The 14,304-nt window shown below is 41.0% G+C and overlaps 1 protein-coding gene across 2 annotated transcripts in view; it reads left to right on the top strand.

The window, feature by feature from the left end:
- Positions 1-5: 5 nt before the first annotated feature.
- Positions 6-14,304, top strand: part of ipo11 (importin 11) — a 105,345-nt gene continuing 91,046 nt past the window's right edge. For both annotated transcript variants that reach the window (XM_076098964.1, XM_076098963.1), the window contains exons 1-5: positions 6-124; positions 2,953-3,102; positions 4,637-4,737; positions 7,564-7,636; positions 10,216-10,419. In XM_076098964.1, coding sequence (XP_075955079.1) covers positions 2,965-3,102; positions 4,637-4,737; positions 7,564-7,636; positions 10,216-10,419 — 516 coding nt within the window. In that variant the 5' untranslated portion in view covers positions 6-124; positions 2,953-2,964. The remainder of the gene's footprint in view (positions 125-2,952; positions 3,103-4,636; positions 4,738-7,563; positions 7,637-10,215; positions 10,420-14,304) is intronic.

Here is a 14,304-nt window from a genome sequence, read left to right as displayed (position 1 = left end):
GCCTGCTGTGTTGCTCGCGCCATTCTTACAAGCGTGTGTTTCCATCTCCCGTTACATTACCATTGGCAGAGCTTTAGCAGCGACTGCTTCGGCACATATTCTGTTTTCTACCGTCATTCTTTAGGTGAGTCAGTTTCTAAATTTTTATTTTGAGACATTCGCTCGAGGAGAGACGTTATTTAACACCACGGACACAGTTGGCCCTTGGTTTCGCATTGAATAAGTTTAGCTTGCTAGCTTGCCCAAAGTTAGCTCTGGTGTTTGTGGTGTGCACGATTTTGGAAACTGTCAGTGTCGAACCTCTCATTGGTGAATGTACGGTTGTTTTGTTTCCATTAAATATGACACGCAGAGAGGGCCACTCAAGCAACCGGGGCCATACAACGAATGTTTTACAGATAATGAAGTCGTGAATCAAAGTAATTTAAATGTAACGTTATTGGAACAGTTAGTTGCAGGTTCAACTCTCTCCTGGCCCCCTACTGACGGACTAAGCTTGTTTTGGTTCCCTATGCGCTTTTAAATAACAAACAACCCACTTCATACTCACGCTATAGCAGCTGTGATTTTGTCATGATGTTGAAATCTTTATCATAACCTTTCTATGCATCTATGCCTGTGGACGTATATAGCGTTAGCCGGAGCTAGCTTACTGTCTTCATGTGTCCACTCAGCAAACATGTGACAACTAACGTTATGTTAGCTAATGTTAGCGACAGAGGCTATTTGCATATGCAAAACACCAGCCATTAATCTGTCTAACGTCGGACAAGACAACGCAAAGTAATGCCTTGAGAGGTTAGCTCAACAGAACAACAACAACAACAACACTGAACTGCTACTTAGTATGTTAGCATGCTAACTTACCTGTTACATAGATTGCATATTTGCTGAACAATCTGTCAATAGTAGGCAGTCAAGTAAAGCAAGTTTCATGATGCGAATTTCCAGTATATTCGTGAGAGTGCATGGATTTCTCAGGTCTGACATATTCTGCTTTAGCTATAAGACACTTGCACACAAACGCCATTTTTACATGTCACAGTTCAAGTGTTTAGAAAAGGTGTAAAGTATAGGTGTACATATTGATAAAATAATGGCTGAATTCCACGTAGGTGCTTTTTCTTTTTACAGGGTCCAGATATTGTGCATGCTGGCTCACTGTTAAACTGTCATGGCTTACTGGGAGACTTGGAATGTGTTGTATTAATGTTATTAGCAACACCTGTGCTTGTCCTGCCATGACGAGGCGACATATCAGCAGTGAAACAGGCCTCTGATATTACAGATCTAGTGCAAGAGAAGCAGCACCATGAACAACTGGCACCATTGCTGTTGTAAATGGATGTTGTACAAATGTATTTGTATCCTCATTTGCCGATTTAAGATCGTTTGACACGGTTGTAAAACTGACAGTCCCATACTACACATGAATTCTGGGCAGGCTGTTGCAGTTGACTCGAGGCTCCTGACACTGATTGCCTGTCCTTTTCGAGGGTGTCTCCTACTGTGAGTAAAGTACCTAAATGATCATCTTGAGAGTCTTGCAGTGACAGCATCAGCGCTCAGAATCTCCACCCGAGTCATGTAAAAGTCTTTAAAAATAAGACCAGTTCCTGCGTTCAAACTTATATTAACGTGTAACACAGACATTGTTGACTTGGAAGTATCATGACGCGACCTGATGTTTGTTCATCTCGACAGTGTCTCAAAATACCAGCCAGCTCACAGATGTGAATCCTGTTTTCTAAACACCTAAAGATAACTCTCCTTAATCACATTAACACGACCCAAACCCCTTGTTTCTGCTAAGCTCACTGCTTACACCGTGAAGCATTTGTGCATGAAAAGGCACTTTGCTGAGAATGGGGTCATCCGCAGAAGCTGTGTTAGCAGAGTTGCCTTGGGGGAAGAACACAGTGCCTTGTAGTTTATCCGGCTTTCTGAACCCAGGATATGATGTTTACATGTGCAAAAACAGAACTGGGATACCCTAAACCTATCAAAATACGAGTGTGCATGCGCATTAAATGCAATTGTTGCTGCATTATGGTTGGCAGATGGATTTTTATCTCATGTGGAAAATGATCCCTGTGTTGTTTGATGGGTACCAGAGACATAAATGCCCTTCATTAAGAGTAGACTGGTACTACTCTTGCTACGTTTGCCTCATAACAGAGTCTTCCAGTAGATCTGTTACTCAATTAATAAGTCATGAACTGTTTATTAAAATAATCAGACTGTGTAAACAGGTTTGGCCAAAGCACTGCTACAGTGTTCTTGTGTGGAGAGACGGCCCTAATTTACATGCAATTACAGAAGCCTGCAATGAATCATGGGTGCTGGATAATTGTTTCTGGGCTGCAGATGGCAGCCTTGTTCAATATTTTCCCCACTCTGATTGATACTTACTAACGGAAGCTGATTTTGACCACACGACCTCTACTGGTCTCACAGCTGACAGTTTCTCCACACAGTCAGGTAGAATTAAACGTCTGTTTTTAACGCAGTTTGTATCTGGAATAACCTGCTTCTTATAGCCCCTGATTGCAATATGTTGACATGCTTTTTTACATCTCATGCTTGTCAGACAGTGATATTCTTTGATGCACTAAAGCAGAAGAAATGACTGCAAGTGTTTCTATCAGGTTTTCTTTCTATTTCTTTCTCACTATTTCTTTCTCACTATGTTTGACAGTGATTTCAGCGCTGCTTTCATACTAAAAATGGGTTAGAAAGGGATGAAGCCAGACAAAGCAAAAAAAGAAGATTCCTTATTCTGACATTTTTTTTGTAGATGTAATGGCCTCAGCTTTCAGTTGATGTTTGATTATGCTGTTTTCCCCCTATGGTGAAACTATTTTAAAAGGTGTTTTTTCCTCTCAACTCAGCCAGAACTCGTCACAACAAGAGCAGTAAAATTCCTCTCTTTTGTATACTGTCCCCCTGCAGGTGTATCCAGCTATGGATATGGATGGTGCCAGTTCAGTGGTGCTGCAGGCCTTGACCCAAGCCACCAGTCAGGACACGGCCGCGCTGAAGCCCGCGGAGGAGCAGCTCCGACAGTGGGAGACGCAGCCGGGCTTCTACTCCGTGCTTCTGGTGAGGGATGGTATCAAATATTTGATAATACGTCTGCTGAAGTGAAAACTATTACAACTTTAATGAATGGAGATGTTGACGAACATCTGTATCTTACAGATAAGCTGGGGTTGTGCTCATTTCTGATGCGTCTTAGTTTTTAATTAATTTAATTCAAACAACCAGAGGAGAGGGTTTCTTTGTAGTTTAGTTATTAATAGGAGGGGGATATCTAGCAATCTGCATAACAATAGCAGATTAAGAGGCTATATATTCTGTTATTGTGCGACACTAACCCATCCTGGCAATTTCACACAATAACTAATCACTAGCTTGTGAGAGGTAGGGAGACGAGGAGGAAAAGGGAATTGTAGAACAGGCAGCTGGGAATTGATTTGTGTCAAAGGAATACTCGACTTCCATTGAATAGTTTTATTGAAATAGACCAGATGTTTTAACCAAAATTTGCATTTTTCAATGTATAAGACGAAGTGTCGTCTAAAATTCAGAAGTGTGGGACAATAGAATAATTCGACAGAGCTTAGTGTGTGTTCATCCTCACCTACATTTTAGTGCATATTCATCAGAAAGCTTGTGTTGATCCTAATAATAATAGTAATAATAATAAACGTAATAATAAAACGTAATAATAATAAACTAATAATAATAGTAATACTCAGTTTGTTTACTGTCTCAGCCTGGTGTAAGATGGATATCCGTCTCATCTCTGTTCATTCAGTAGAGAAATTGGCCTCGGATGCGTTCGGCCGAGATAAGCACAAATGCCTATTCCGTTGAGAGGAATGTATTATTTTCTATATTTTTGTGCTGAATACAGTGTGGAAAAGGGAGACATAGACAACACAATGTCCTGTTTAAGTCAAGGTGCATCTTACGAGAGACATTTTTATGTGTATAAAATATGAGAGCCCAAAAACTAATGTGTAGCATTTAATGTGTCTGGCTAACCAGCCAATCACAGTAAACAATATCTGCAATTTAAATATACATGATAAGGGCATGTGTTTTTGTGTCTGCCCTCGGATGATCTAAGACCGGGTTTTAGAAGTCTAACTTCTAGGTTTGTGTTTTTGGAGGCACAGATACTTGGACATTTCAGAAGATGTCCTCAACTTTATGCTTCATTTTGTGTAGCTTCGAGCCAATATTCCCATCTCTTATGTTACTGTGCTGCTCTTTAAAGAGCTCCTCCCTTTGCAGTGACTAATGACTTTGAGAACCCTGTCAGTACTCAGCCGGGTCTCGGGGGTTATGGCTATATTTCACAGCTCAGAAGTTTTAGCATTTATAAGATAATAAAACTAAAGTAGTGTGTATGACTTAGACAACTTAAGATCTCAATGTCAGTGTGTCCTGTATTTTAAAGCATGGCTTGATGGCATCACGCATAATTGTTCTTCGGTGTGGTTAGAGTGGTGTCACACATCATTAAACTGTTACCCATTTGAGTTCAACAAAACAATGTCTGCTAAGCTAGATGTATATATATGTGTGTGTGTATATTTATATATACATTTTTTTTTTCCCTCCATAGAACATCTTCAATAACCACATGCTGGATGTGAACGTCAGGTGGCTCGCTGTGCTGTACTTCAAAAATGGCATTGACAGATACTGGAGGAGAGTAGCGCCTCAGTAAGTGCCAGCTTGTCTCCCACTTTTCCATCTTCGGCTTCTTCTTCTTCTCTCTTCCACAGCGTGTCTTTATTTTCTCATTCACTCTTACTCTGTCTCTATTCATCAGTCTTAATCTCTCCGTCTGTTGTTGAGGCTGCCCCCCCCCCCCCCAGATATTTTTTATCATGGATTTGTAGTTGCTTTTTTTTTTTTTTTTTCCAGTTTTGTCCCTATTTCTCACTGCCTTCATTTCCCCATTGTCTTTTCTTCAACAGTTATAGCTTACGTCTGCAGTTCTGCCTCCACCACTTTTCTCTCTTTCTTTACCGTCCATCCTGATTCTTCATATCATTGTGCTCTGGTTTTATTCTCTGTTTATTCCTCTGTGTCTCTTTTGTCTGGTGAAAGATCGGCTTTGACTGTTCAAAGCTTATGCTCTGTCTTTGGCTACCTGACTAGCTGGTGTTTGTCAGATTTGAATTGAACATTTGCTCTTAAATTCCCAGGACAGCAGTTGGCTGGAGGTAATCATCTCTGCCTCGGCACTCTGTGGACACTTTTTGACCACTTCAAATTATTGCTGTTCTTTTCTTTCTTTCTAACGTTTTCTGCTCTCACCGAAGTTTTTTCACTCTCGTCAGTAATTCAGTAATCCAAATTCCATTTTCTAGAGTGCTGTGCAAGGTCTTTCGGTCCTTGAGTTAATTATTTGATTACTTTCGGACGATTGCCATTAATCCAGTTGTTGGATACTATGTTGGACCATGTGGTGTCACTATACAACGCTTGGGCCACCGAGTCTTTATGCTTCCATTCAGGCGACAACCGTAATTCATGTACTAATTATGACAATTTCACACAAATGTGTCATAGACTAAAAGGATGAAGTGATGACAATTTGGACAGACGAGCAAGCCCTTCACTTTGGTATCACTTGTTTTATTTGGCTGGTTTATAATATTGTAATATAAGGAGAAACCAGTCGAAGCTACTGGCTGAAAAGGCCCTTTGACGAACATTTGGACACGTCTTAGCTGAAAAGCACAAGCTTAACTAAAACATCACACATTCTATCCTGCTTGCCGGTTGCACAGCCCTGGTATTGTGCATGCTGGCTTACTGGCTTGGCTAAATAGGTCACTTAGGTGTAATGGAGCCCTCATTAATGTTATTAGTTCCACCTGTGCTGTTTCTGCTGTGACAAGTCAAAAGGTCTGCTGTGAAAAAGGTCACTTCCTTTTTCATAACTGAAGAAACTCCCTCTCGTGCCTTTTTATTAATGCTTTCCACGACAGTACACAGGCCTGGCATTTGGCTTTAATACTGGAATCATGAGAGTGGAGTTCATTTAATTTATTTTGTACGACAATACCTTTTCAAGATGATCAAATCAATGAAACTTGCATAGTATATAGATTACATGCTGTTCGTAAGGCATACCTTACTTCATACGACCTATGGAGTCCTCTCATCTTAAAGCAGAAAACAAACACTCTGCAGATGCTCGACAGACTTCATGACTGTCCTGTTGTTTTTCCGTCTCCCTGTCCATCTCTGTCCATCTATTCTAGGCTCCTTATCAGTTGATAAATTGTGACTTGTAATTAAGATTCACCTTGGGGCTCCCTGCCCGGTTAACTGAATCACTGACTTTAATCGAACAGCCTTAATATGGTAGAGCGATTTCCCAACATGCCACCGTCAGCCCAACAACTGGGGATTGCTGATTTATTCGCACAGGTGTGTGTGTGTGCGTGCGTAAGTGTGTGTGTGTGTGTGTGTTTGCCGCGCCAAATAAACCAAAATGCATGCATTTGCACAATTAACTTTTCCTTGAAGGGGTTTTGAAATACTTACTAAAAGTAAAGTGCAAGTTAAAATAAAGAATAAAAAAGAAAAAGATGTGAATATACCTAAGAGAGTAAAACAAAAATGCATCCTGTAAACGTAATGTGCTTATTGAAATAAATAAATATACACTGTAAAGTTGGCACTACCTGCTGTGTGAATGGTTATATATTATCAAACTTTTGCCAAAAACAACAGCAACAAGCAGAGTGGAAAATCAAAGTCAAGAGATACTTGAATGAGATATTTTTATTGTATTGACGACGAGTTAGCTTCTGTGTGCGGCTAATATTTTGGGGGTTGCGGTGTAGCTAGCAGATATCCAGACAGCTCCCCCCACACACACACACACACACACACACACACACACTCTGTTTGCAAAACCTTAGGCTCATGTTGCAGACTACAAGATATGAGACAGAGGAGAGCAGGGGGTTCATCCCGAGCTTACTGATTAAATCAGGCAGCTGGCAGCTCCTGCACTATAGAGTGTTACAAAGGGATTTAATTGATCCCACAACAGCTTGGCAGATTGATGTCCTATTCATATCTTTCCCATATTAAAGTACGAGGTCCAGAATTTGAAATTGACTCTCAGAAACAGGATTTCTTCCATGGTTGATGAATGCGGAAATAAATGGCCACTCCTCTCCGGCGTGTCAAGCGCGAATGACGTGAATAACCACAAATGGTCCCAAACAACAAACAAAAACATCTTAAATCCATTTAATAAAGTTGCCCCCCCCGTGGTGCACAACTAAAGAAACTGCTAACTCGTTTGACCACCCATTCGTTAAGTATGTTCCACTGGTATTTCACCGGTAATCAGGTGACTATAGTTATTGAGAGATGTTTGTCTTGTTAACCACACACATTGATGTGTGTGTGTTGTATTTTTTTGCGATGATTTCTTTTCTTTATTAAGTCCAGGTATTGTGTTGCTCGTCTTCACTCTGTCTTGTCTTCTGAACGTCTTCCTGGTTGGTTTGTTCACAGCGCTTTATCAGAAGAGGAGAAGACCTCATTGCGTGCTGGTCTCATCACGAACTTCAACGAGCCCGTCAATCAGGTTAGTGGGAAATGGAAAGAACATCTAACTCGGCATCATAAACTGTGATTTTGATTAAGATGACTTAGTATAAAACCCTATAATGATCAAAGCAATTGGCTAAAAGCATCATACAACTTTTTGCGTGTTAATAGTCCATTTTGCACATTTATCTGCTGTGTTGTACTGTAAACATTTATGGTATGGACACATACTTGCGGAAGCTTTAAATTAGCTTGAAGGGGATTATCCATCATCATGAACACTAGATCTGCAGTCTTTGCTAAATATGGTCCAATATTTTAGAACAGTTTACGACACCCAGTTTGACAGATTATTGGACAAACGTTAGATTTTGTGTTCGGCTTTTTTCTTTATAGAATTTGATCAAGTAGACTTTAAAAAAAACAAGATTTGGTTTCCTCTATTGCCTTCAAGGAATGAAGTGTGAGGTGGGGAGTCTTTTAGACCAGTGGTTCTCAACTGGTCTGGCTGTGGGACCCACCATCACCCCTTAATGACAAGCCACGACCATATATATATATATATATATATATATATATATATATATATATATATATATATATATATATATATATATATATATATATATATATATATATATATATATATATATATACCCACCCACTTTTGGGTCGCGACCCACCAGTTGAGAATCACTGTTTTAGAGGACCTGTTATCATTAAAGAAGTGATGTGAAGGCAGGTGAAGGGAAATACATTGGTTATTTCAATCACCTGTTGACACCAGAACTATAGCGATTTCTTTAATTAGCATCTAGATTTAGATTTTAGACCAGCTGTTCCATCCAAACAAACAGATGTCATCACAGACAAAGAAGCAAATTAAGTTTTCAGGTTTAGCTTTTTTCTTAAGGATATCAAAATGTAGGAACGGACATTTTCCAGCAGGAAAGTAATCAAGTCTTTGTACTCAACACTGGTACTGAGAAGGCTGTTATATCGCATTTAGAACCACTCTTTAAAAATAACTGCCACAATTAGAACAACTTGTACTGTAAGTGTACTATTTAAAAAACGTTTGCTATCGATGCCTGTAAACTGAATGTGGCCAGACCTGTTAGATTTGTTGCCTAAAATGTTATAAATAGGCTTATGCAATACACACAAGTAAATGTAATAAGATGGAAGCAGAAAGGATGATGGAAGACATCGATTGTGCTCGTGGGGTCTTCAGTTTGTTGATAAGCCATTAGTTTTTTCACAGTTGTCAGGGGAGCGGCGCGACAAACAAATACGAGCGGTGTGTAATCCATCAGTCTGAGGGGAAGTGGAAGGGGGCCTTCCATCCTGGTTTCTACAGCTTGTTTATCCCTGAGGGACAGCCCTCCAACATCAGGACTGATAGGGTCCATAAAGTAATGAATGCCATTTACACATCGTATGTCTCAGCAGTCACTGCCTCTCGTTGTTTAATCAATCTGGGTTTTGAGTGTGTGCCCTGTGTTGTGTGGACAGTTCACATTTTTTAGTTCTATAATCCAAGCAGATTATGTGACCTCGGCTGACTTTAAAAAACATTTTAGTGGCTTATTGACACTTAAAAATGAAATGTACATGCACACTGATTATTTATTACTTTGTCAAATTAGATTGTTAACGGCATATTTGTGTTTTTATGGAAACACGCATTCTATTGCCAATGCAATACATTCTCACTATTTTACCTCCAACTGATTGTGTGTTGGGCTGTGAAACAATTATTGGGATCAAAAGAGCTAAACGTTGCCATTGCTGCTTTAATATTTGTATTCTAAATGTACAAGTGGGCTAGATTTAGATTATTAAATTAAAGATTGAAGTGCCATCACAGAAAATACAAGGTCAGCTCAAACAAGTCATAGAATTAAAACTACCGTTATAAAACGGTTTAATTTACAAGTTAACTGTGATTTCTAGGGTGTCTACCCGTATTGATATACAGTGGGTGGCTTCTCAGTATATCACAATACATCTTCGACATCATACATCCTGCAGGGCTGCAGTATCAGACTGGATTTGTTTGAGCTGAGTGTACCTAACAAACCGGCAGTGTGTCTGTTGCTCCCACCCAGCACCACCTCTCTGTGATGCGGATACAAATACACTACGCCTGCTCGTTTAACTTGATGTTCATGCTTGTACTAGATTCACGACAGGACTGGAGACGGTTAAGTCTTACGCCAGGATGTGTGAACCACTGTCAAATCAAAGGCAGCGTATGCTAAGCAGTGTATGCTTATGTGAATCGGCTATCAAAGCTGCTGTTCAGTAGTAACAGTCCTGGATCTACAGACTATAAAGATGCAACACTCCTGTACAAGCACTTCCTTTAAAAAAAAAAAAAAAAAAAAGAAGCTTAATCCGTGTCTCTGACTCTATCTTTAACAGGATATGGAATATGTGCACACTATGCTGTATATGATATACTCATTTAAATTCATGCCGTACTATATTAAGTGATGTAGAATGTTCGAGATTACAATGTTTAATGTTGTTGTCAATGCCCATCAAGTTTACCTTCTGCTGTGTTTATGCTCTGCCTCTGGTCATCTTTTTCTCCCTCTGTGTGGCCAACAGATAGCCACCCAGATTGCAGTACTGATAGCCAAGGTGGCCCGTCTGGACTGCCCGAGGCAATGGCCAGAGCTCATCCCCATTCTGCTCGAGTCTGTGAAGGGTCAGGACGGCCTGCAGCAGCACCGGGCGCTGCTAACCTTCTATCATGTCACCAAAACCCTCGCGTCCAAACGTCTGGCGCAGGACAAGCGGCTCTTCCAGGATGTAAGTCCACTTTTCTTTTTTTATAGCTATTTGTCTGTTTGTCGACACTCTCAGCTTTACATCATTACAACAGTTCATTTAGTATCTCGTTGCTTGTCATTCTTAGTCGTTCGCTATGGCTCTCTGGCTTTCCTTCCTCTACACGTGATGCAGTAGCTGTGCACATCTGAAATACGAGGTGACTTCAGGTCAATAAGTGAAGAAAAATAAAACTCTGTCCACTGAACTTTGCTGCTTTTGACCTCTTCTTTCTTTTCTTGTATTCTGCCCTCTGACTTTGTCATGTTCCCTTTTTTTTGTACTCCCTTTATTTCCCCTGCAAAACCTTTTTAGTGTGAATAGATGAATAGTAAGATTATCCTGATAGTTGCAGGTGTTTCACTTTCAGTCTTTGCCTGTAGGAGATGCTGTTCAGCTGCTGTATGAATCAAATCTGAGATTTATGGCGGTCAGATTCTCTCTGTGTGTCTGCTTTCATGCATGATTGGAGCGAGATTGACGTGTTTGGGAATATATTTGTCTGTGTTGCTAGTCGTGTGTGTGTGTGTGTGTGTGTGTGTGTGTGTGTGTGTGTGTGTGTGTGTGTGTGTAAGAGAGATTGTGTTCACGGGATGGTTGTCTGTGTGAGTGTCTTTCAAAGAGGTAGTGAATTAGAGCAAATGCTAATTTATTGCCATCCGTGGTTTTAAAGAACTGACGACTTAAGCAGAAAGATAGTCATGGAGAGAGAGGGGGGGGTTTAGGGGAGCAAGATATCAAACAGACCAGCAGAGAGAAGACTGAGGGAGAATAAGAGGGACAGAGACAGACCAGTGGCTGGCTGAGGCCAAATAGTTGGATGTCGTGCAGAGGCATCCTCTATGCCAAAATGTGTGCCCTTAGGCAGAACGAGGAACAAAGGCATTCTGAGCCCCATTAAACGGTGGCGTTTTTAAATGATGCACTGATCACTCTGACACCAAATAGCCCATGAATGCTCCCTTCCCGTCACGACAACTGACTCGGTAACCAGTGTGTGTGTCACACCAAGAGGTGGGGAGACAAAGGACAATGCAACACTGTTCATTTCAGCTCCAGTGCCCCCCCCCCCCCCCCCCTCCCCTTTTAATGTGAAGTCGATTTGATGAAACTCAAATGACCTCAGATTCTGTAGCTGTATGCATTTTTTGTTCACGTTGGCTATTTGTATACCACCGCTACCACCTGTCAAGACCGTCTCTGGCTCTGCACACACCTGGCGTTACCGTTTGTCTTCGGTGATCGGATCAGAAGTGGACAGCTTTATGTGCACCCACGACTCACTGAGGACGGATTGAGATCCGACGGCTCAGACTTCATTTTAAGTCGGTCGGGGCCGCATAGGGTCACATTCTTTTAGCGGTGTGTACGGGAATGTGTCCTGGGACACGTCGAAGGACTGCCTACTCAACCGACGACCTCTGTGGAAGCGGTAGTTGGGACATATTGGCCTGCCAGCGGCGTCATATTGAAGGACAACAACAGGCCAATAGGAGAAAGGACAGAGGATGGATACAAATATATTACGAGTGCATCCAACATCTTGAGGCTATTTAGTTTGCCTGGAACACGTTAAGGAATAGACCCAGTCGGTATTGTGTTGACTTCTTCTTCTTCTTCTTTTAATTTCCAGTAGACGAGGCAGAAAAGTGCATTGCTGCGTCCCATTGGTTAAAAACAAACACATTTTGGACTTTGCAAACTGAAATGATGTATGTTTTTATTTGCATATAGAGCGAGGAGGTGAGATCCGATAAGTGGTCACTTGAGACGCATTCTAATGCCAGTTGTGAAATGACGGGGAGCCGATCACATCACTCATGTTAATGCCAAATGTGAACATTACGGCTCTGAGCCGTAGTTTTATAGAGGGTTGCACTTGTTTGCTTTTTTGAAAGAACGTGTTTAGTCACTGGTGTCCTGAATGTTACCTTTGCTATTTATTCACAGAAATGTATCTGCATTAAACAGCAAGCATCTCTTCATTTATAAGCCCACTCTATTTCCCTCTATGTTTACACCGTTTTTTTGCTTCGCCCTATTTAGCCCGGACGTAATGTGTACAAAAGTGCTGTTGCGTGTGTGTGTCTTCTTGTACTCGATGAGAGTGCGCTCTTCTCTCTAGTCCTTCGCCCAAGCTAAAACAGTTGGTAGACCATGTTGACTGCATCATGGGAGATGATGCACTGACGGCAGCTCTTCAACCAGCTCTTTGTTTTTCCGACCCACTTGCTGATACCGAGGCTTCGAACTCAACTCGATCGCCAGACACAGAGCTGAGCAGATAGTGGGAGAAAAATGGAAAGAGGAGGTGGTAAAGCATCATGGTGTGTAGGAGAAGGAGTGATTGATGCAACCGAGGGCTGGCTGCTGGTGACAGGAGGAGGGATCACATAAGGAGAAGTTATGGAGTAATGAAGAAAATGGTGTAAAGATAAAGTTGAGACTGGATTCGAGGAGAAGGAGGATGAAGTTAGGGCACTTTTAGAAGTGATTTCTGCCGACTGCCATCTTGGAAAGAAGGGGAGAAAGTGAGGAGGGAACTGGATGAAGGAGAAATGCTCAGTAAAACATAAAATACAAGATAGAAAAACAAAGTATTAAGTCTCTTAATATAATGAAAACACAGAGTAAGCCAGAGGAGAACCATAATTAATCAAACATATTATCTTGAAAATTGATTCATGAGCAATTAGCCTCTATGCAAGTGTTGCATAATGCAGTTGATATAAGATAAGATAAAAATGAATATGAAAGTCAGTGGATCTTAAGTTCACTGTAAGAGTCAAGCACCTTTGAGAGAGAGAGCGCAATAGAATGTTTTTTCTTTTTTCTGTAACCACAATGATGGAACTAATTCCACAGACACAAACACTCACAGAATAGCAAACAAGTTTGTGCCTTTTGGATCGATTTTATTTTTGCCCTCAGGATAGTACTTAACACAGCAATTGTATTTATGAACAATCAACCCAGAGCTCCAACTTTCTTTCAGTTATTCTCCTCACTCTGGTGTATCTTATAAAGCTTACGTGAGACTACATCCTTGTAACAAAGATAGTTGTTCTGGTAATACATTGCAGAATGTTTTCGCTCTAAAGTTGATACCTAGTTTAATGCACATAGATCTCTCTATAGAGTTAAAAGTGGTACTTCTTAAAAAAAGACTTCCGCCTACATTTGAAACCTTGTGGGGTAGACCACAAAGACGATGCGTTGTTGTAAAGACTCGGCAGCGACATTGTCTTGAGCTCGTTTGCTTCTTGTGACTCTCACACGCGCAGTAAGTTAAGAGAGGAATGGGGCAGGTGATAACCAGCGTCTGGCTTTGTGCTGTTGAGTAGCAATAGAGGAACAATTTCCCACTGGATGGGTATTCATAAACATGAAACGAGCTGCGCTTTTCTTGGATGGCTTCTGGTTTACGAGCTCTTCCTCCTGGAATAGGGAATCGGCTTGCAGATGGAGGAAATTGTTTGCGTTTATTGAAATGTGCCTCCCTGTTGTCTCAGTCTGCAGTTGTGAAAAGAAGCAAACACACAGATATACACACTTTTTGCAGTGTGTAGAGTTCTGCAGACACACACACACACACACACACACAGGCACCACATGGGTGGGAAAAACAATTGATACTGAGAGGCATTGGAATTCTCACTTGAACAATTCAGCAACAATTCTAAAAACTCATTACTTGAAATTCAGATGGTTCCCCAGTAATCAGCCTAATAGCAGACTTTCTGAGTGTGGCCCACTTCTTTAAAGATGTAACAATGGAGCCTTAATGGACATACTCTTGTTCATCAGGAGAGTGGACTGAGGCTGTCAATCCATGTGTTCAAGTGTGGGAAGCTGTGCCTATAGTTA

This window comes from Anarhichas minor, unplaced genomic scaffold (assembly GCF_050575085.1).
Source record: "Anarhichas minor isolate MPS153535 unplaced genomic scaffold, ASM5057508v1 ptg000025l, whole genome shotgun sequence".
Classification (NCBI taxonomy): domain Eukaryota; kingdom Metazoa; phylum Chordata; class Actinopteri; order Perciformes; family Anarhichadidae; genus Anarhichas; species Anarhichas minor.
The sequence above is the reverse complement of the archived record's forward strand: the minus strand, read 5'-3'. Positions and strand labels throughout refer to the sequence as shown.